This window comes from Dromaius novaehollandiae, chromosome 18 (assembly GCF_036370855.1).
Source record: "Dromaius novaehollandiae isolate bDroNov1 chromosome 18, bDroNov1.hap1, whole genome shotgun sequence".
In the NCBI taxonomy this organism is placed as follows: Eukaryota; Metazoa; Chordata; class Aves; order Casuariiformes; family Dromaiidae; genus Dromaius; species Dromaius novaehollandiae.
The window spans coordinates 16,268,741-16,290,638 of NC_088115.1; the positions used below are offsets into that span (position 1 = coordinate 16,268,741).

A 21,898-nucleotide genomic window follows, 5' to 3' on the forward strand; every position below is an offset into this window, starting at 1 on the left:
ATTTAATAGGCTCTTCGTATTTCTGGAAGAACAGGGACGGGGGGGCCGCGCACACGAGTCTTGGCGTTACAGGTATTTAGACGGACAGCTGTCAGTTGCGCGTGGCGGAGCCTACGAGGCCTGCAGGTAACAGGGACGTGCTGCTCCGGGGCGACGCAGGGCAGGCACCGTCTGGGCTCAGGCCACCGGGACTCTTGGAAGCACGTGGCGGGTTTTCGGAGCGGCCTGGGATGGAGCCGGGGCTGGGTGTTTCCGCCTGGAGAGGGAGGGCAGGGCCGTGGCGGCTCCGGGCAGTGCTGCCGGGCGCGTGCCGTGCCCCCAGCGTGGCCGTGCGCTGCTGGAGCGCGACGCGTCCTTCCCCGGTGCCCTGCCGGGACCCCCCGAACGCAGCATCGGGGCTGCCCGTGGGGATGGGCGCTCGCCCAGGAAGGCCGGCAGATGCTGAGGTGAGGAAGCTATTTGCTACCTGGGTCGCAGACGCCTACGGCCAGGCCACGTCTTCCACGCGGCATCGTCTGTTCTCAGACATAGCTTCTGCGGTATAAAATACGGTGAGGCGCTCCGTGCCTGCCCTGGCCCAGGCAGTGCAGTTGTGATGTCCAGGCAGTCCGTGTCCCGCCTGGCTCCCCCGCTGCATTAACCTTCCAAGTGCTTTTTCCTGCAGATGTGGTGCTCTGGGGAACACAGAGAGCCAGGAGGACCCTGGAAACGGTAATTTGTCTCTAGGTCAAATCTCAGAAATTGTTTTAATCCAGCGCTCAACCCCACACTGTGCTTCATGCTAGGCTCGAAATGGTCAACCCCGTTAAGTGCTGCTTCCTAGACTGGGTGTCTCGCTTCTGGAGGAGGCAGTGGGATAAGAAAGGAAAACCCTTTTTCCTGGAGGCACCGAGCTATTTCTTGCTCTGACCTACATGTCAGCTTAATGCTCCAGCAATTCCCAAGACTTGCATGCAAAGTCGCCCAGGGGAAGATGGTATTTAAGGAACACAGAAGTTTCTCAGTGGCGGCGAAGAGCATGAGCTTTCCCTGGCAGGAGCCTGACGGAGCCTCCGTATGCCAGCTGGGACCGGCAGCGCGGGCAGGGCCGCGGCATCCCGCCTTGGCCGCGGGCGCGGGAGGCAGCAGCCGCACGCGGTGGCTGAGCGACGGAGGCGGTGGCCGCGCAGGAGATGCCTCCTCGTGCCCGCAGCGGGCAGGGACCTGCCGGGCTGGGAGCTGCAGCACGGCTCTGAGCCTGCTTGCTGCGCCCTGTGGTCTGTGGCTTTGCCGTGCTGCCGCGAACACTTTGTGCCAGATTCTTGTCCATTTTGTCCGCAGAACCTAAAGTATTCCCGGCTTCATGGAGCGGATGAGTAGCAGAGTGTAAACCGCCTGCAAGGACGCGCGTTGTGTGCGTTAAGGGCGCGCACCGTGCAGGCTCGGCGAACACGCGTGTGCACAGCAGACCGTCGTCACGACGTCAGGTCGAATCTCGCACGCGGGGCTCAGGCAGCCCGTGCTGGAGCTTAACGAGGGCAGCGCTGCTCTGCTGCGCTCCTCTGCTGTCCTCTGCCTGCATCTGTTCAGCTAATTGTTTTAATGAAGTGCGACGTGCTCCCCCAGGCCCCCCCCGGTCCAAACCCCACTCGTGCAGTCACCGAGGCTCTCACATATCTTAGCAAACACCCGAGTCCTGGCGGGGTCTGACAAGCCGTGGAGGGGCAGCGGCCCCGTCCCCTGCAGCCCTGCTCGTCGGCGTCCCCGCGGGCCGGGGGCTGCCGGTGGTGCGGCCTCGGGCATCAGCTCCAGCGGGGAACGTCTGGGCGTTGGAAAGGTCCTGGTTTCACCTGGGTGAGACACCAGTGAATCACTGCAGGCCCCGCGCGGCCCCGTGCGTCAGTGCCGTGCCGTGCCGTGCCGTGCCGTGCCGTGCCGTGCCGCTGGCACCTCGGTGCAGTGCCGGCACCGTGGGGGCTCAGGTGCTGCCTCCGGTCGCTCCCGCGCAGCTGGTGCCTGGGGGGGGGGAGACGGATGGGGGGCTGGTGAGGGATCGCTCTACCTGCTATTTGACAACAGAGTCATCGCCGGGACAGCGGGGCCTAATGAAGCTAGATTGCATGGTTTTACTTTGACAGATCATCTTGAAAAATGCGGCGATTTCATTCTGTTTCTCTTATTTATCTTTATCCTGCTGCGGCAGCCGCAGGCGGGGCGCGACGCGCTCCGGGGTCTCGCGACTGCACCGCGTTGCCGGCAGCCTTCGGAAGGGGCTTCGCGCTCCCGGGGCAGCCCGGAGAGCCCCCGCCGCAGCCGGGCTGCCCCTCCGCCGGGCACAGCTGTGCGCGGTTGCAGGAACGAGGGCTGGGGCTGCCCCCCCGCCCTATAACCCTCCCTCCAAGCACAGCAGCAGTGAGTGTTGTCTGCAGGGCTGGTTTGTGACCCAGCTGGGGATGAAGCAGCATGGAGGGGAGCTGGAAAAGGTTGGTGGGCTTGCGGAGAGGTTTTCTTGCTCGTTTTGGCGGCTTAATGTCTGTTTTGGCTTTCCTGCTTTGTGCCTCTGTTTCCCAACCTGTTAAGTGGAGTTTGGCTTTGGCCCCTTGCACAGATGGTGCACGGTGTCCCAGTGAGGTGGGAGCCCGTCCCCTCCTCCCCGGGAGGCAGGAGGCTCCTCCTGAGCCTGTTCTGCATCAGCTGCCCTGCGCCAGCCTGGGAGCAAATGTCCTCCTCGGCTTTCATCGAGTGCCCGGGGCAGCGCTCGTGCCACCTCCCCGCGTGCAGGGCTGCTGCCCCGGCGTGTGCGGGGGGTCCGCAGGGCTCGTCCTGCCCCGGCGTGTGCCGTGGGTGTGCGGGGGTCCGCGGGGCTCGTCCTGCCTGTCGCTGCCGGAGCCCTCGTCACGGGCGCTGCCGAGCACGACAGCTACCTTCCAAAAAACCTGACGTTTCCATTTTTTGTTCCCCCACACCTGTGTTCCCCTGTTGATGATTTAGAGTCGAAAGTCTGTGCTCTGACACTGAAAGAGGGTTCCCAAGATAAAATAATCTCTGCCAGCAGATGAAGTGACAGAAGCCCCATTAACAGCAGCATATGCCTGAAAACACACACACACACTGAGAGGGAGGAAGATGCGGGCGGAGGGGGAGCGAGAGCAGCAGCCCACGGAGGGGGGGAAATGCTGGTAATTACTCTGCTGCCGTTGGGACGTTCCTTGCTAATTTACAGCATTAGAGGAGTCGGGATGTGATTCTTCCTCCTGAGCCTGGGCAGGGCTGTCCCCAATGCAGGCAGCCGTAATTATCCACATTTAACTGAGGGCTTGTAAAATCTATTTGTCTAGCAGAATGTGAGTGTAATTGCTGCGAATTAAATAAGGATGCGGTTGTGGCTGGAGCAGGACCTCCTGTGACCGAGAGCGCGGAAAGTTGTGCCTTCCCCGGCTGCTCCTGCCGTGCCGGAGCTGCCGGCCTTTGTTCCCGGCGCCCTGGAGCCGGGGAGGATTTCTGGGCGTCCTGCATCCCTGCCTTCCCAGCGCAAACCTCTGCTCTCTCTCTTTCAAGCGGCAGGTCTGACCGGCGTGGATTCGCTGACCGGAGCCCGGCGACCCGTGAGTATTCCCCGTGGCCGGCTGTTCCCCCCTGCTCTCTCGCCTCCCCTTGCGTTATTTTGCTTTACAAGTGTGTTACCGAGACTCTGCCCCTGCGTGCAGCCGGTTTGTGGGATCGCCGTTCGGGTCAGCGTGCTGAAGTTTTCCCTTAGCAGCCTGCTTTCGAACCGAACGTCCTCCCGTCGGTGGGCATCAGCTGCTCGCGGGCTGCTTCTCGCCGTGCAGACGTGCAGCCGGCTCTGCAGCGGGGCTCCGCGCTCGTGACGCGGGGTGCCCCGGGTCGGAGGGGGCTCGGGGGCGGCGCGGAGCTGGGTGCAGGGGTGCAGCATCGCGGGGGGCACCCGGGAGCGGGGCAGGACCCGCGGGGGGCTGGCGGGAGCTGCCTCCCCTCGTGGCACCCGTGCGGATCCGAACACCGAACCCCCTGGCGCGCCGTGCCGGAAACCTCCCAGCGTCCCGGGTCGCTCCCTCGCTGCTGCCGAGGCCTCCCTAAGGCAAGCTCCCAGCAGCGTTTTTAAGGCTTTTGGAGCTTTTCTCCCCCCGCCGCCCGCCCCGTGCCTCTGCCCCCTCGGGGGGGGGGGGGGGGGCTGTCTCCTCCCCGCCTGCAGCGGCAGGAACGAGCCTGCGGTTCGGGCGTGCCGAGCCCGGGGGAACCATAGCTGGGGCGACAACTGCTTCATCTGTCCCTGGCCCACGCACGAGGCGCTGGCTGGGAAGAGGTGTTTCGGGAGCTTCCCACTTGGAAAGCGGCGCTGACAGGCGCGTGGGCTGGGGAGGCGGCGGATGCTCCTCGCCGGTGTCTTCCCCGCTAGCAGCCCGGGCGGGACGCGGAAAACCCGTTACCTGCGTCGCTGCGGTTATAGCCGGGGTCGAAACCCGCCGGTCGCTGCCGAAACGCTTCCCGCGGCCGCGCGTCGAGCTCGCGGGGCGAGTGAGGAGCATCCGCAAGGCGCAGGTAGCTCCCTGTGCGCGTGGCGTGGTCTGGGTGCTGGGACCAGTCTTGTCATCCCTGCTTGAAAAACAGTGTTGAAATGGAAAGTGCTCGGGAAGGAGCTACAAAAATGATTCAAGAGCTGGAAAATCTGCTTTACGGTGAGAGGCGTAACCTAAGTAGGAACTCTTTATCCAAGAGAAGTTTGAGAGATGACTTTGCAATATGGGTAGTTTAAGGCTGTGATCAAGAGACTTCTGCAAGCGCGGAGCTCTTTAATTTAGCAGGGGAAAAGGCATGACAAGATCCCGGCAGAGAGAGCTCGAGCTAGACAAATTCTGACTAGAAACGAAGTGCACATTTTTAACAGGGAAGGTAATTAACCACTGGAGCAGCCTAAGCCTGTGGGGATTCTCCATCACTTGACATCTCTGGATCAAGCCCGGATATCTGTCTAACAGAGGCGCCGTAGCTTGAATGAACGTGGTATCGTCGCATGGTGCTCGCTGGCCTGTGTTGCTCGGGCGCTGTGCTAACCGGGTTTAATGGTCCGTCTAGCTTTGAGCTGTAATAAGTAATAATGCTCAGTGTTTATACACTGGCTTGGTTGGGGCTGGCTAACATCTAGGTTGCAGTAGGAGAAACGGAGCACTAAAGAACTTGGAAATGGGAATCAACAGAGGTTGCAGTTATAGAGAAGGAATCTTGTTTTCTTTGGGATTTCTAAGAGAGAGAGGCATGCTGCAATCTCCCTCAAACACCAGGTAAGAGGTGGGAGATACCCCAGGCTCTCATGAGGATTTTGCTCTCGGGGCACCCTAGAAGCCTCTGTTGGAAACTAACTCTGGCTGAGAGTTGGTTCCCAGAGAGGTTTCAGGCTCGCGTGCCTCTCTTGCTGCACCCTACTTAGGCCTCTTGCTCTCTTTTTCCATCCCAAATTCTCTTATTTAGACTAATCCGTCCCTGTCTGTTCAGTGTTTCTGGTAAGCTGTGATTTCTGTGCCCCCATTTGCTCTTGCTGGTCTCCTTCGAGAGAGGCTCAGGTCTCCTGAGCTGCAGCTCTAAAGCTGCACTCGGCCCTGCAGCCAAAGGGCAGCCGGTGATGGGCAGGAGAGCTGCTCTGCAGGTCTCGCAGGTGATGCTTTCTTCTGGCCTCTCGGTATGGTGCTTGCTGTTTTCCAAAACAGCATATCGGTGCTTGCTCCTTTTCGTCTGGGGTTCCGCGGTACATCTTCCTCCTCCTCCTCGTCTGCTGGGGAGGCTGCCCTTCACCAGGCATCCCCCTCCTCGGCGGTGCAGCCTCTTGTCCCTGTCTGGAGCAGAACAGCCTTCTCCCTCTCCCCTCCGGGCCGTTCCCCAGTTCTGGTTTGGTGTCAGCTGCAAATTTTAAGAAAACTTTGTGTGCTCACTTATGAGAATATAGCGGAGTCTCTGGCACCCTGGGAGACAGATCTGATCATGGTTTTCCAGCCAGCTTTGTGCCCACACGGTGATGCTTTTGGCTAGACCATGCTTCTGTGCTTTATTCATGAGTGTCATGTGATGGAGCAGCAAAAGCTTTCCTAAAGTCAAAACAAGCTGTGTTTCCTCTATCAACAGACCCAGCTCTCCTCCGGGAGAGCGAAACCGCATTGGGGCGATGTGACTTGCTCCGCACAAACTGGTGCGTCGGCTGTGACTTCGGTGGCCCCTCGCAGGGTCTGTTGCTAATCCCGACCCGGGTCCCCGTGGACGCGTGGACAGGTGTCTGTCCTGCAGCCCACCGTTGGGGGCCCGGGCGCCGCGAGGACTCGCCTGCGCGTCCAGCTCACCGCAGCGCGTTGCCGGCAGAGCGGGCCGGACGTTTGCCCAGCGTGCGTTGACGCGGTTCCCGGTGCCGTCCATCTGGTCCTCGGTGGCAGCGGGAAGCTCGTGCCGACCTAGCGGCGCGGTGGCCGTGGGCTGGGGCCAGGCTGCTCGGGGAACCTTCCACCCGCGCCAGGCGAGACGGGGCCGGGAGCTCGCTGCTCCTGGCAGGAGCTGCCCCGCGCGCGCGTCGCTGCCAGGACCTCGGCTGGCATCTGGCACCGCGCGGGCGGCCGACGGCGTCCTTGGTCACCGGTCCTGATTGAGGAGCATCCTCTCCTGACGAGCAGGGCTGCAAACGGAGGATGAGTCAGACTCTGGAACGGGACCATGTTCCCAGGTCTCCAAATGCTCTCAAATATTTGCCTGATCTCTGCTCAGAGTCCGAATCCTGTGTTGGAAAGGAGGGGAAATGGGAAATGGCTACAAATGGCTGCATTAACACGGGGCTGAAGCTGATGCTTCTGGACCTGCTATTAAATGGGATTTCTGTTATTGCTTGGTGAGGTGGAGACCAGTTGCACCCCTTCCCGGGGTGGCCCCTCTTTTCTCATCTGCGATGTTCGTCCTGCGTCTGTGGGTTGCCCAGCACAAGGGGATGAGGCGCTGAAGCTGCCGCAAGAGCTGTGCTGCTCTCAACGCTCTGAGCATGAAGGAGTATTGATGTGAAGGCAAACCTGGCCCCCGCCGCAAAGAGCGTCGCTGTCACCTGGTGTCTGGGGTCTCCGGGCAGGCAGGAGCGAGGGCTGGAGGGAGCATGCGTGATCGATCTCGTCTCGGCCTCTCTGCTGGAGTGAGACGTTACTGTGAACAGCCACGTGCTGCCCTTCAATGTCATTCCTGAGACAACTTTCTGGGATCAGGAACCACCACTGACTTTCCCGGCTGCAGAAAAGGGGAGAAAATGGGAAATGTGGCACGGGAAGGGTTAATGCAGAAAGCTTTTACCCTGTGGCATAAACACTACAGAATGCGTGTTTGCCTTCATTTGCATATTGAAATATATCCTAAAGGCCCTTCGTTTGGAAAGTTCTGTTTTTTACTCCATCTTCCTATAGAAGGGAGGAAATTATTCATAATTAAAAAGTAATAATAATGTGGAATGAAGGAACCCAGCTGTATAATACCCGGCACAAAAGGGGGAGCGTGGGGAATCTATTTTTAATGGTTTCCACAGCAACAGCGATTTTGTTTACAGTGATTTTCCTCCTGTGCTGTGAGGCTGTTCCCAATTTACATTTATGAGACGCTCTTGCGGGGAAGGTCCCTCGCTGGAGGGTGCTCTGGGCACGCGGGGAAGGTGCCGAGGAGCTGAGGGCTGGTGGATGAGGCCGCGGTGCCCGGTGCCGGCCCGGCCGGGGCTGATGCGCAGCTCCGACGGTCCCGCTGGGGCTGCGCGATGCAGATAAACGTCTGCTAAAGACGAGCCCAAGACTCCCAGGTTTATAGCTGCCCTCGGGAGCTGAGCTGCGACCCTGCAGGCTGGCGCGAGCCCGGTGACGCTGAGCCTCCGCGCGGGCAGCTGCTTGGCTCTGCCGTGCAGCACAGATCACCGCGCGGTTCGCTTGCGGAGGCTGCCGAGTGCGAATCCCGGGGATGGAGCAGCGGGAGCCGCCCGCTCCGGAGAAGCCTGGGGGCGTGCTGATCTTCCGAAGGGGCTCGCAGCTGGATTTGCAGCCCCGGGTGCCCGGGGCGAGGCAGCCCGCTCTGCGCTGGTAGGATGGTGTCGCATCCGGACCCTGCGCAGGGAGGAGGGCTGCGTCCTGCCGGCCCGCGGTGCCGTGCAAGAGGGAGCTCTCGTGTTTTCTGGCGGCTTTTATTCGCTTTAAACCAAACGGCTTTGGGGCGTGCGCCCGGCCGCGGTGCTCAGCGGGGTGGGACCTCGTCCCCTGCTGCCCCACTCCCCCGGGGCTGGGCCGTGCTCCGGGCAGGGCGACACGCGCGCGGATGGAGAAATCCCGTGCCTGATCCGGATCTCCGACGCTTTAGCATCACCTACTTCTGAGAGGATCTGTGTGTTATCGTTGCAGTATAAATAATGGAGCAGAGGAGAAACTGATTATTAGAGAGCTCTTTAATCTGGCAGGCACAGGCGTAACAAGATCCAGAAGCTGGAAATTGAAACTTGCCTGATAGGTACAGGTTTTTAACAAGGGCTAATAGACCAACGGAGCAATTTTCTGAGAGCTCATCGCATTCCTTGGCACTGGGTCTCTCCCTCTGTGGCTTCCTACAACAGACCGAAGTAGTTTAACCGCGAGCTGTTTCAATTGTTGCAGGAATAGCTCAGCTCCCCGGGCAAAGAGCTCTGGCCTGGGTTAAATGAGGTCGAATGAGGTTTTTCTATAGCCCCTCTTGAAATCTGCCTGGGGATGCTCTTTCTCTGGAAGGATGGAGATGCAGATAAGGGCTCTCCTGTTTTTTCTCTGGCAGGAGGTAATCGTTGAATGGTTCTAACCCTTTTCTGTGCCTGTCCCCAGGTGCTTTTGACATCTGTGTCCTTAGAAATGATAGCTCGGCTCTTCAAGGCCGTGGCAGACGTGCCAGCCCCGGGGAACCTGGGCCAGCGCTGGTTATCGGTTCTGCTTTTGCTCTGCGCAGCCAAGTCCGTGAGGATGTCCGTCAGGAACGCCCTTGTTCAGGGAGGTTTATTAGGGATGAAGAAGGGATTTAATGGGGGGAGAAGCCGAGAACCGAGCATACATCCCTTGCTGGCTCCTCTGGGGTACCCCGAACGTCCGTGTTGGTTCTGCTTTGATTGCAGGCTTATTTTTACGGTTAGAAGGCAGGATTGCCTCTTACTAAGCGAAGTGGTCTCAAGCAGCGAGTCTGGGCCTAAACCACACACGAGGAGGTAAAGCTCAGAGTTTCAGTTAATGGCATTTCTGATTGCTCTTTCAGAGCAGGGAACAAATTGGTGATTAAGGCCGGGCTGTCTGAGGAAGGGTGGTGGCCCTTCCAGCTGCAAGGCTCGCTCCAGGGTGGTGGGTGAAGAGCTGCTGCCCTGAGATCAGCTCCTTTTATGAACCAATAAAAGGAGGTTTTTATCACCTGTTCCAGCTAATTTTCTGGGGTTTGTAATGGCTTTGGGAAGCAGGTAATTGCAGCGATCACATTACATGTGTAGGCATTAAAGGGAATTGAGGGGACTGTTTGTTAATTAGCTGTACTTGTGTGGAACCTGAAACATATTAACCTTTATATAATCCCAAACTATTAGGGATGAAGAAGGGATTTAATGAAGGGAGAAACAGAAAAACAAAAAGTAATTAGGGCTCTTCTTCCCAGCGTTGCCAGCGGTCTGGAGCTGGGGAGGACCAGGGTAACTCGGCAGGGCTGTGCCGGGAGGAACGGGAGTCCCCGCGTGGGGCAGGGAGCTGCCGGGCCGGCTGTCCGCCCTCGGGCTCCGCTGGCTGAGCATCCTCTGCCGGACTGGTGTCACCGAGTGCAGGAGCAAGTGCGTTTGGCAGAAGCCTCCCTGGGAGGGAGGAAGAGCCGGGGCAGCAGGGCACCTGCTTAACCTCCTCGTGATCCCCCGTTCCCAGCCTTGCATCAGCCGAGCCTGGCATCGGCTCTCCCTGCCGGATAACCGGTCTCCTCTCCCATTGCCGCAGAGACCGGTGCCTGCGCTGAGAATAGCGGTCTCCTCTCCTGCCGGCTTGCCTGACTTTGAAGCAACTCTGCAAATGTTGAGGTCTGAGTTTTCTCCCTGGCTTTAAGGTCCGCTGAGCACTTGTGCTAGCCGAGGCAGGCGCCAGTCACCATTTCCAGCCCTGGGATGGCCGAGGTGTGGCCCACCTAAAACAAGGACTAACGCTGGTCCAGAGCCACAGAGGGGAAAGTGTCCTCCAGAGCTGTCCCACAGTTGTGTCTGCGACCAAGCTGAACGCTAGCTCGGTGCTTTAGGAGTTGCTCTCTGTCCATGTTAGCGACGAGGTGTTGCAGCCTCTCTGCCCAGGCCTCGGGCAGCCCAGCATGTGCGATGCCTCGGGTGCCAGGCGCAGGCGACACGTCTCCCCAAATCCTGCCCCAGCTCTCCAGAAGGTCTGCTTCTGGGGAGCTGGATAAAAACACTGGAAACGTGTACCGCTTGTGTTTTCCCCTGCAAAGTCCCGGAGATGCTCCCGGATGCTGCTGGTACAGCGCTGAGGTGCAGCTGCCAGCTGGGCTCTGCCGAGGCCCTGGAAGGCCACCGGCGAGGTCGCTGGGCAAGTGCTGAACTGTGCAAGCTCCCAGGAGGGCTGGAGGGAGCGCGGGCGCAGGGAAGGGGTGTGCTGGACCCCTCCGGCCGGTGCAAGGGGTTGTAGCCAGCCGGGCAGTGAAAAGCGAGTGTGTCGTGTCGGAGGTGATGAGAGGAGCCAGCAGGACTGGACAAGTGGCCACACTGGGGTCACGGGATCCAGGCGGAAAGAGCTGGAGCTTCAGGAAAGCTGGAGCGTCAGGAAAGTATAAATACTGTTTCTATAGCAACTGTTCAACATAAACTCTTTCCTTCCTGATTACTGAGCTAACGATATTCCAAGTCAGTCTTGGGCTGCTCCCCCCCGTGGCAAAACCCTTCAGGTGTTGGTTGTTTTCCTGCTCCTTTGCAGGAGGACCAGGACAGGCATTCGGAGCGTGCGTGGGTGCTGCTCTGCAGAGGTGAAACGAGGCACCACTGGGGCTAGGGTGGGAAGAGCCTCATTAACCCTTCTGTTATTTCTAGAAGCCTTGGGGCTGGAGATTTGGAGGCCAGACACTGGCTTCTCCAGAGATCACCCTGTTTAATCTGTCTCTGCTCTGGTTGCATGAAAGTGGGACAGATTTTTTGCCCAATCCTGCTGCCTGTGGCACAGGGCATCTGCTGAGAGCTCCCCGTAATTGGATGGCATTTTCCTGTTGCCCTTCGGGGGCCTCAGCCCTCAGCAGAGCCCAGGAACGGCTCGGGGGATTCCTGGAGCTTGCACATCTGGCTGGCAGCCTGTTAACACCTTCCTTCTCTGCTCAACACACGCAGAGCTGTAGATGTTTTTCCCTAGGGAGAGCCCTGGCTTCCTGTCTGTGCACAGTAGTAGCACGTACTGTAACCATCACAACACCTCCTGCCCCAAATTGTCAGAGCCTGGCTGGATGCATGAAGACCCAAAGACAGCTCCACTCTTCTGCTGGGAGCCCTGGTGCCTTCACCAGCGATCGTTAATATCCATCAGCACCGTGCAAACAAACTCCCCACTCCATTTATTCCACCCAGCTCCCGATTTAATTAGGTTTTCCAGTTTTCTGCTTGTCCTGGGCCGATCACTCCTTAAAACAGTGGAGAATTAATTTGCACCTGCTGTCAGAAAGCGTCTCTCCCCAGTTAGAAAAATAATTAAGCCATCATCACACATCAGGGGTAATGAATCACTGCGTTCCATTCCCTTCACAGGTCGTTTGTTTCCTTCCACACTGGCAAAGAAGGTGCAAACTAAATGTGAGCAGCTGCCAAGTTATCCCTGTTCCCTCCCTGTCTCCCTCGCTGCCCGATTTCACTGCAGCTCCATGGGTTTTCCAGCTGAGCTGGGCTCTGGTCTTTGGGAAAGGCCCCAGGCAGGCAGGTGAGTGAGGTCTCTTGGGTGGCCCCAAGGATGAGGAAAACGTGTTTGCTCCTTCCCGCTGCCCTGGGCTGGGTGTGCGGAAGAGATGAGATGGGCTCCGGTCACTCGTGCCTCTCCCCAGGCATGGCACCTCCCCTGCAGGGCCAGGAGCTCAGGGTAAGCTCAGTGCTGGCACCACGTCCTAGAGCAAGCAGTTTTGTGTTGTCAGCAGCCGTGGTGGCAAAGGACGAAGGGCATGCAGTGACGCGCTGCAAGGGAAAGGTGGGATTGCCCGAGACAGGGGGTCTCTGGCTTGCGTTTTAACCGCTAGATCTGCGTGCGACTTCCTACACATAACAGGAGGAAATGCCTGCAGTGCCATGTGCATCGGGAGAGCTGGAACCCTGCATGTGGTAGCGCTGCTCCTTCTGATCCCTCCCGTATGGGTTGCCTCTGCACTGCTTGGCTCCTGTGCAGAAAGCTGGGCTGAGTCCTTCATCAGCACACCCCGACTGTTGCGGGAACTTATGGTCGGAGTGAAAAATCTCTGCTTTCTGGAGGGTGTAAAACTCTGAGCGAGGCACTTTCATAGCTGACTGCCCGATCCCCTGAGTTGCACTGATTCAGGTTGCTTGGAGGGTTGAAATATGTCTGGTACCAGGCTTCTGGGTAACTGATTTAAAATGCAGACAAGGGAGACTAACTCATGTCATATGTCAATAATAATATACCAGTTGTAGTGGCAATGAAAGTTAGTAGAAGGAAGGGGGGGATGATATTACAGAAGCCGGTGCCTGGGAGTGTTAGCTGCATATTAAGTGACGGAGCTATAAAGCCCGGCACGGCGGGGACGCGGGTACTTCCTAGCCACGGAGCTTGCTCAGTGTCTGTGCTGGGAAGGTCACAATTTGCTGCCGCTGGATGAAGCCGGCTTTGGCTGTTGAGGCTGGACGTGCTCTAACGCTGAGGGGAAAACAAGATGAGCTATGTTTAGGGAGAGAATACGGTAAACGGTGTTATATTCGCATGGCGCGTCGTATTCACCAGCTCGGGTTTAGCAAGCCCCTGGCTTTGGGGTCAGGAGGAAGTTTTCCTCTGGGTCAGATCGGCAGGGGCTGCTGGGGATTTCGACCTTCTCTGCAGTGCAGGTGGGTTCTGCTTCCTGTGGGCAAATGAGGACTGTAACGAACCCTTTCCAGGACAGTGGTGATACCTCAGTTCCCGCCTCCCCTGCTGTGCCACGGTGCACCTGAGCCTTTTCACCTCTTAATCCACGTCATGAGTTTTGGCCCTGGGAAGCCCGTGGAGCGGCAGCGATAGGAGCTGCTGCACGTGAGCCGTGGCCTGTGATGGAGGTCGTGGGGGGACGCGCACACACTCGGATGGGTACCAGATCGCTCTGTGCAGCTTCCCTTGAGCAGAGTTCTTGCTGTATTAGCCTCCTTTCTCTGACAGACACATTTTTATCTATTTTTGAGGGTAACCATGTGCACCAGGAGTGTCTGAGCTGAGAGCCATTGAGCTGGGGGAAGTTTCCTTACATTCAGATGAAGCAGAAATTTCTGAGCATGCTGCACAGACGGCACCTTTCTCACCGTCCCATTTTGCAAGCGCCAGGCTGACATGTTCCCCTCTTCCTTGCAGTAAATTGATCTGTCACTTCGCATATGGGAAGTATTTGGGGGAATGAGGGTGTGACAGTTGTCAGGGGCAGGAAAGGCCCGGGGAGGTGTGCTGTACTCTGTGCACAGCACCCAGGGCTGCCCGGAGCTGGGCTCCCCCTCGATCCTGGCCGTTCCCCGGGGACTCGTCCCTCCCGCTGTTTGCGCTTTGAGCGGTTTGCCGCTAACCGAAGGCAGAGCCTTCCCAGGTCTGCAGGGACACTGATGTGGATGAATGTGCACAAAACTGAGGCCAGCAGACTCGTTCCACTTGTAACCACCACCCCATCTGGTCCCATGTCATCTGCAATGCATCTTCTCTACGTGTTGCAGTTCCTGAATGCTGGGGGGGTTGGTGCCCGAGCTCTTCCAGTGGAAATGCTCCTCGGTAGCAAAGTGCTCGAGACGTTTCAGGAGTTCTGCCTTTACCCTGGTGGGAAGTGTCGGTGAGCGTGTTGGTTGCACAGTGCACATTAGCTCCTGTTTTGTGGGTTCAGTGAATGGAGATGAAATGCTTTCCTTTGCCTTTGCCGATTTGTGCTCACACCTGCTCACATGAAAGCCCAGTGCCCACTTCAGTGCCAGCTGATTAAATTAAAGTCCTAGTGAGTTTGAATAATTTTCCCTGTGAAATGTGGCAGATGGCCTCCATTAGGCGTCTGCTCCCAGCATCTGCCAGGATGTGATCAACCCCTCTTTGGAAAACGCACAAAAGGGAGTGGAAGTGGAGAGACCTGGGAATGGGAGCTGGTCCCTTTATCCATAAATCAGGAATCAAATATTCTTTTTGGAAGCAACCCCTGTTCTGGAGGAGCAGCCTCCACGCGCCTCTCCAGCCCCTCGGCGCGCTTGCTGCCGTGCCTGGCAGCGGCAGGAGGACGAGGGATGAGGCCGTGACGCCTGGCACAGCCGTGCAGGTCGCCCAAGGGTAAGCAGCAGGGTCCTGGCCATCTCCAGCCTCTCCTGAAGCCTGGGGATCTCTGCGTGAGCCAGGGCAGCAGGGAGCCCGCTCAGGCCTGGCTCAGGCAGAGCCGAGGTGAGCTTAGTCCAGGGATGCAGAAGGCGAGTCCAGCTGCTCTCGAAAGGGGAGCGTGGTCCGCAGGCCCCTTCCCTGGGCTTCCCGGCCCCTTTCTCCTTCGCCCTGGGAGTTTGCAAGGGGGTTTCTTGCAGCTCCCCTGTGCCAGGGCAGCCGGAGCGCGCTGCTTGGGACCAGCTGTGCTCGGGGATTTGGCAGGTGTTTGCTCCAAATCTGTCCACTCTCCGGGCCCATGAATACAACCCGCTACGAGCCCTGTAAGCGTGCTCATGCCGAGTCTCGCTGTGCTCCTATTGCAGAAGGCAGCTGGCACTGTGCGTGTTGAGCTGGGATGCAATGGTGTGCATGTTCTTCCGAATTATGGCTTTCCTATAAAAGGGGAAGGACATGGGGCGCAGGGAGCTGCACGCATGTTGGAGTATCCCATCGCCAAACGCCGTACCCGCAAAGCGCTGGGGCCTTGGGCAGGGGATGGCGACGGGCTTCAGTTCTGTGTGCTGAGACCCCCCGGGATAGGCAGAGCGCTTTGCACCGGGAAGAGGATGGGGAGGCTGGTTTGTGTGGAGGAAGGGCCCGGAGGCTGCGACCGGGAGGGGACCGGCGGCACGGGGGCTTTGCAGGCGGCGGTGGCGGCTCTCCCTCCGTGGGGCCGGGTTGCCAGCGGACGGCAGCTGCAGCCCGTGTGTGGCCCTGTGCGTGGCCCGGGGTCTGCTGGGTGCCCGGGCTCCTGCACCCAGCCAGGGCAGAGCCAGAGCGATGGTAAGGAGCATCCGAAGGGTCGTCGGAGCGCGATGCCGTGCGTGGCCTCGTGCAGGCCTCTGCAGCCGGCAGTCGCTGCAACTGGGCTGCTTTTCTGCGGCGTTGCCTGCAGCCGCGAGCTTGGAGCCCTTTTGGGGACGGTGCTTGCTGTTGGGCTTTCTGGGACGGACCACCCGCACCCCGCGTGGCACCCAGCCTCGTGGCGAAGGGGGCCCGTTGCCGCGCTCGCGGGGCTCTGCCGAGGAGCTCTTGCCGCTAGAGCGTGCTGCAGCACAGGCAGCCGAGGTTCGGCGCCGAACGCCGCCGGAATAAATAAACCCATGGCAAAGCCCCCCCTCCTCGAGCGTGTGCTGGAGCGCAGCAGTAAATCCCCTGCGGGAGCAGCAGGCACATACAGAACTTCCCAAACAGCTTAAATCACCTGTGCCTATTTTTATTCGGTGCGTGGGATAGCGGTGCGCTGGAGGCAGCAGAGGAGATGCTGGGGCAGCTGCTGACTCCGAGCCTGCAGGAAGGGGCAGCGGTAAACTGGAGATCAATACAAATTAAGATGGTTTCCATTGAAAACAGCTTAATAAAGCGAAAAGGCAATAAAGCTGTCCTCAGACATATGCAACCACTGCAGGATGGAGCTCGGGTCTAGGAATCTGCAAGTGAAACTTGTTAGGGGCTGGCCAGCAGCCACCGCGGGAGGGTCTCCATCCCTCCTTCCCTCCCTCCCTCCCTCCCCTGCGCTGTCGGCAGCAGGAGGGAGACGCACGCGTGCCCTGTTCTTCCCAGTGCCGCTGGGGGAAGGCAGATACTGGTATTGCTGGAAGAAGGCAGATCTGTGGTTAGTTGCTGTTTAAATGCGGTGGAAAGTGCAAGGTCTCTGGGGCAGGGAGTGGATTTTTATTTGCAGTAGGATCAAATGCTGTAGCCTGTGTTTGGGAGGGAAACTGTGCTAGAGGGGGAGGAATTGCTTCAGGTTTCCCAGCATGCTGGTGGCAGAGTGAAGGCTGGAGGGTGATCTAGGGGAAATACGTTGTGCGCTCACCTGCTTGCACCGGGCATCTGCAGCTGGACGGGAGGGGAGGAGGACCTCTGCACCCCCGGCCATCCTCCCAAAATGCCGCAGCAGCCTGGGGACGTGCTGCTGGGGATGTGCTACATCCCTCTGCTGTTGTATTCCTGCCCTTGTTATGGATAGGTGTTCTCCTTCACTTGCTAATTTAGCCATTGTTGTGTTCTTTTAATTAAATTAGCATCTTTTAATGCGTTTTGTCCTGCCATCAGAGCTTAATGTCTCTTTCCAGCTGCAGGGAGCTCTGAGCTCCTCCAGGGCCCATGGCGTGGGCAGCGAGCTGGGCTGGCGTGGGTGGGATGCTCAGGTGAGCCAGCGGCGTGGGTGGGATGCTCAGGTGAGCCGGCAGCGAGGGGCGTCCCCCGGGTCCCTGGGCTGGGGGTGCCCTGGTCCTCATCCCCGGCAGGTCCCCGCGAGCCTGTCGTGAGCGCAGGGAGCTCCGTCTCCATCGGGTAGCTGGTATTTCTGTTAGAGACTGGGGCCTGCTGCATCCCCCGCCAGGGCCAGGCCGGCTCTCTGTGCCCCGCAGCGGATGCACCAGCCTCTCCATTAACGTTTTCACACCAGTCAGTTCTCTTCCTTAAGCGATTTAAGCGTGATGCCTGACGGATAACTGGCCAGCAGTGGATACGGGCTTCGGCAGCCTGGTGCTGCTGCGCTCCCGTGAGATCCGTGGCAGCTCGGGGCTGCTGCCGCCCGGGGCCGGGTCCTTCCCGAAACGCCGAGCGGGAGGCGTCTGCGCCGCGAGCACAGGGCTGCAGCGGGTCCGGTGCAGCTGGGGCTGCGGAGCGGCAGCCGTGGTTGGGGGCTGCGGCGAGGGTGTTGCGGGCTGCCAGCTCCTCCCACCCCCCAGGAGGGTGCAAAACCAGTGCTAGTCCGGGTGCCGTGGGCGGGAGCAGCTCCCAGGCAGGGATGGTCCTGGCCTGGCCCGGCCCTTCCACCGGGCCCGTTGCGGAGGCACCCCGATGCGAGGAGCACATCCAGCTCCCCGTGGCGGGTGCAGCCGCTTCCCGAGGCGGCGGGGGCCTGGCACCGGCACCCTTTGCTCCGTAGGGCCGGCCGGTGCTGTGCCGCTGCAGAGGGGCTGCTGTGGTTACTGAACCTTGCACGTTTGCTCCGGCCGTTTCCCTGGTCCCCGAAACGGGAGGCGGGTGGAGGAAGGCTGGGGGTCACCGTGCCTCGCTGACGTGCAGCGTGCACCTTCATTGTCAGTCGGGGCTTGTCAGCTGTATTGCAGGAGCGCCGGATAAAGTGTTCCAGTGAAGAAGATAATTGAAAATCAAAAAAGACTTTGTTAATTTGATTAGGCAGAGCCGTAGTTGAATTGTTCTTCATCAAAAGAGATTTAATTTTGACATGCAATTAAATCCTTCTGCTGTACTGGTGCCCTTCTTGTTCCCAGCAATAGGGTCTGGCTAGGCAGGGGGGGACTTCACAGGACGGAGGAGCCGAGAGATGTCGGGAAGGGGAGGTAGAAGGGAAGAGGAATAGAGGGAGCACGAGCGGGCGAGATCCCGGGAGCGCAAAGGGGTTGTGGGGAAGGTCTGGGAGCCGTGAGCTGAGAAGACACGGGAAGAGACCTGCATAGATCGCTGCTACCTCCTCTCTGTCGTAGCAAACATTACTGGTTTAGCACTGAGTTTGACTCATGTTTTATCTGCTTTAGCCGATTGCATTAATGCAATGCACTGGGGAAGCAGAAGGAGCCCTGCGTGCACTCGGTCACCTTGCCCCAGGACTGTCCCCTCGCCGTACCAGCCTGGGTCTCCTGGGGGGGTTAACAGCCCGAAGTACCTGCTGCTTCGGTGCATTAACCCCAACCGACGCTGATGCCCAGACCTTGGGGGCAATCCCGGGTGCGAACGCTCAGCAGAGAAGAGCTGCAGGGCCTCAGCTCTAAGGGAAAACCCTGCCCAAACCTGCCTGCACGACGCTTTGCTGCCCCTCGCTGTCGGCAGCGCAGCTCAGCCGGCCCCGGAGCAGCGCGTCCCCCCCCCCCCCCCCCCCCCCCCCCCCCCGATCCTGCCTCCTCGCAGGCTCCTCCGGGACAGGGCAACCCGGCAGGCGGTGGCAGGGACGGGACGCGGAGGCCACGCGCAGCTCAGCTGAGCCCGTTTGCTAGCAGGGGAGCGAACCTCTGGTGCGGCCGTCTGGAAGGACGGGTGGCTTTGGTGCAGTGGCCGCGAGCGAGCTCACGCCGGGTGCAGGCACCCTCCGGTTAGACGGAGCCTCACCCGGTGCCGGGAGACGGGGCCGTGCAGCGCTGGCCGTCAGGGTCCCCGCGAGCTCCCGGCCTGGCGCCTTGCTGTTGGTAGAGCAGAGGATTATCGCCGTTGCCGCGCCGAGGTGCCGTAATCCATCCCCGCCGCGCAGCGGGGGGAGGCGGCGGGAGAGAAATCCCACCATCGGGGTTATGGATTTAGAGCTGGTGGTGAGAGAAGGAGCTCAGTGGGATGTGACAGAGTTTTAAAATGTGCAGGGAAAAAAAATGCCTATGCGCCTCTTCAGGGAGAAGCGGAGAAAGGTCTAGCAGCGAGAAAGGGGGTTAGGAGGAAATCCGGGAGGTCTGGGCGCTGCCGTCCCGAGCCGCGTGCGGCGGTGGGAGCCCGGCGGAGGAGAGTCGCAGGGGAAGAGTTTGGGCTTGAGGATGCTGCAGAGCTGCCGCCGGTCCGGGGGCTGCAGCGGGGCCGGTCCTGCCCCGCTCAGCGCAGCCGGGCTGCAGCCAGGGCACGCCGGATCGGGGTGGAGGTGCCAGCGGAGCTGAGCCTAGTCCTTCCCTCTGCCTGGGCACGCTCGGAGCTCCACGGAAAGCCAGCCAGCTCTCGCGGCGCCCCGTGTGCCGGCAGCGCGGAAAGGTCTCCAGGCTCCTGGCCGTGAGCGAAGCCGCCCGCGTGCCCTGCCTGCTCGCTGCGCCCCTGCCCTTCCCCGCTCCCGGTGCCGATGCCGGGAGCTCTTGGCATCGGGGGATTACGGCTGCTCTGATCTAATTCTTCTCAGACTAGATGGAGCCATGGGGAGATGTTCTGTTACAGCCCAGCTCTCCTACTGCCAGACCAGAGCAGCGCCGCTCTGAAAGGCGCCGGGCTTGGCCGTGCAGGGAGCTTTTTAGTTCTGGTGCTCCCTCTGCACTGATGGGCCCTCGATGGCACCGGGCAGCGGCTCTGCCCTGTCGCCCCAGGCCGGAGGAGCTGCAGCACGTTCGCGGACGGTGCCAAGGTGCCACGGAGCAGGGGCAGCGCAGGATGGGGTGCAGACGCGAGCCGGCTCCTTCCCTGCCCGCGCTGAGCTCTCCTGCCCCCGGGCTTCCTGCAGCTCCCGGCTCCACGTTCCCCTCTCGGCACGGGCAGCTCTCCGTCGGGAAGGGCTCGGACCCGGGCAGACAGCGGTGGGCGGATGGGAGCACCGGGAGCACGGCGCATCCGTCCGCTGCGGGAAGTGGCAGAGCCGCGGGGAGGCTCCGGTTTGCCGGGGCTGGGGGGGGCTCGGTGCCCCACAGCGCCTGGCTGGCCCGGGTGGGTGCTGGAGGGACGAGCAGGTCGCACATGCAGTCGTGCCCGCGCCTGCCTTTCCCTAGGTGCAGCACCCCTCGAGCGCGGCCTGCGCCTCCGAGCAGCAGATCCGGGCAAGGCGCTCGGCCCGCTGCAGCCTGGGGCTCCCGGGCTGTCGGAGAGGCTGCAGAGCCTTTCCTCGCCCTCGAGGCGGGAGTCCTGCCTGGCGGTGTCCCCAGGGCTTCGTGGGTCAATCAGATATTCATCTGCTAATTGCTCTTTCCTGTCGTCTGCGTTCACTAGGGCTTTCCCGCTGCACCTGGTTCTGGACAGGCTCTTTCTGTGCACTAGAAGAGGTGCAAAAGCATCAGCCTCTTGCGCCCCTGAGCCGTTTAGCCATAGCCGGCAAATTCCCAGGCAAGGGCTGTTCCGCCTTCGGAAGCGGCAGCCGAGAGGCAGGAGCACCGCGTGAGGGCAGGAAGCCCGGCTGCCTCCAGCAGCGAGGGTGCCTTCCGCCCGCCGGAGGCGTTTGGGGGGATCGCAGCGGTCCGTCCGCTCGGAGGGAGCCGAGCGAGCCCTCGGAGCGGGATGGCCCTCGGAGCGGGATGGCCCTCGGAGGCACGCGAGGGGGAGCGGCGGCCCCGTTCGAGGAGCCGGGATGTCCGGCGGGGGCTGCGGGAGCAGTGCTGCCTTGTGCCCCCCCCCCCCCCCGCCCGCGTTGCGCCCCATCTCGCGGACCCGGGAGCAGGAGGGTCGAGGGCAGAGCGGGGAGAGGTGGGATGGGAGGGAGCACGTGCGAAGCGGGAAGCGCAGCTCCCCGTGGCTTGGGCGCAGCAGCCCTGCGAGCTTTGCGCCGTGTTCACCGCTACCATCTTGGCTTGTTGCCTTATTTGTTCTCCTCTAATTGAGCAAATGCGCTGTAGGCAGTGAAGCTCGGCCAGCATCGACTTTATTAGAGGAAAGCATCGATACAGCGCTGCGCGTTAGGTGGCTTAGTCTAACGCTGTCAGACTACCGGAGTTTTAAAGTTGCACTTTATTCATGATGTTTTGATTTCTCTTGCTCTGGGGACTCCGACTTTGATGGATTGTGATGCGGTACCAGAACAATATAATAAACCAGAGCAGCTTGCTTCCAGAACAGGCATTTGCCACGAGAGCCCAACGTTTTCTTGAATTTTTTAGGGTGAAAAATGATGGCATAAAGAAATCTTAAGCTTTATGGAGTTCAATCAACCAGAATTAGCAACCAGAAAGTTGATTTTACTGCTGACTGGTAGACTGTAAAAGGTAGTTATGCCAAGGTAATTTCTGGGTTCATTTTGCTCCTGAGCTCTTTTTTGCTGTTGCAGCAGCACTGGCATGAGGGGTTTTTTTTTTTTTCCTACTTCAGAAGTTGGAGTTTCCACCGCAGCTAGTTACTGCTGCTGACTGCCGGTGACGGCTCCTCTCTGCAGCGAGGCCGCTGCGCTGCCGAGCCGCTATTGTCAGTTCCAGCTCGTCGTCTTTTCATGTCACTGATTATCCGGCTCTTCCCGCACTCGGTGGATTTTGCAGGCACAAAACCAGGTGGAAGTTGTAGGCAGACTCCTGAGCGTACCCGCGAGTCCCCGCTGTCAGGGCAGAGAAGATCTATCCGTCCCTTCAACTTTATTTCTCGAGGATGTGTTATCAAATATGCCAGCGATACACGTCACAGGATATATTTTCCGTTCACGCATTTTTCATGTGCGATTGTGCCGGAGTTGTCGGGTGCTCGTTGTCTCAGCACTAAGCAGGATCCATTTATCTGCCGCTCCCGCGGATGCCACAGGGGCTTCTGTCGGCACTCCACTGGAATCAAGTATGAATTAAATGTACCATTAAAATAAAGTGTTATCACAGCCATTTAATGAGTTTGATTCTCTAACAGCTTCGTTTTGCTGTGTTTGATGGCTGTGCCCCTTCTTCTTTCACTGGGTTTTCACAGGTTCCCAT

General features: G+C 59.6%; 1 protein-coding gene across 8 annotated transcripts in view; it reads left to right on the plus strand.

The window, feature by feature from the left end:
- The window catches only part of RBFOX3 (RNA binding fox-1 homolog 3), a 179,945-nt gene that overhangs the window by 107,273 nt on the left and 50,774 nt on the right, over positions 1–21,898 (plus strand). For 7 of the 8 annotated variants that reach the window (XM_064522872.1, XM_064522870.1, XM_064522869.1 and 4 more), the window contains one exon: positions 3,538–3,584. In XM_064522872.1, the coding sequence (XP_064378942.1) occupies positions 3,538–3,584 (47 nt within the window). Of the gene's footprint in view, positions 1–3,203; positions 3,324–3,537; positions 3,585–21,898 lie in introns of those variants that run through there. The other variant, XM_064522877.1, reaches the window with a different exon arrangement.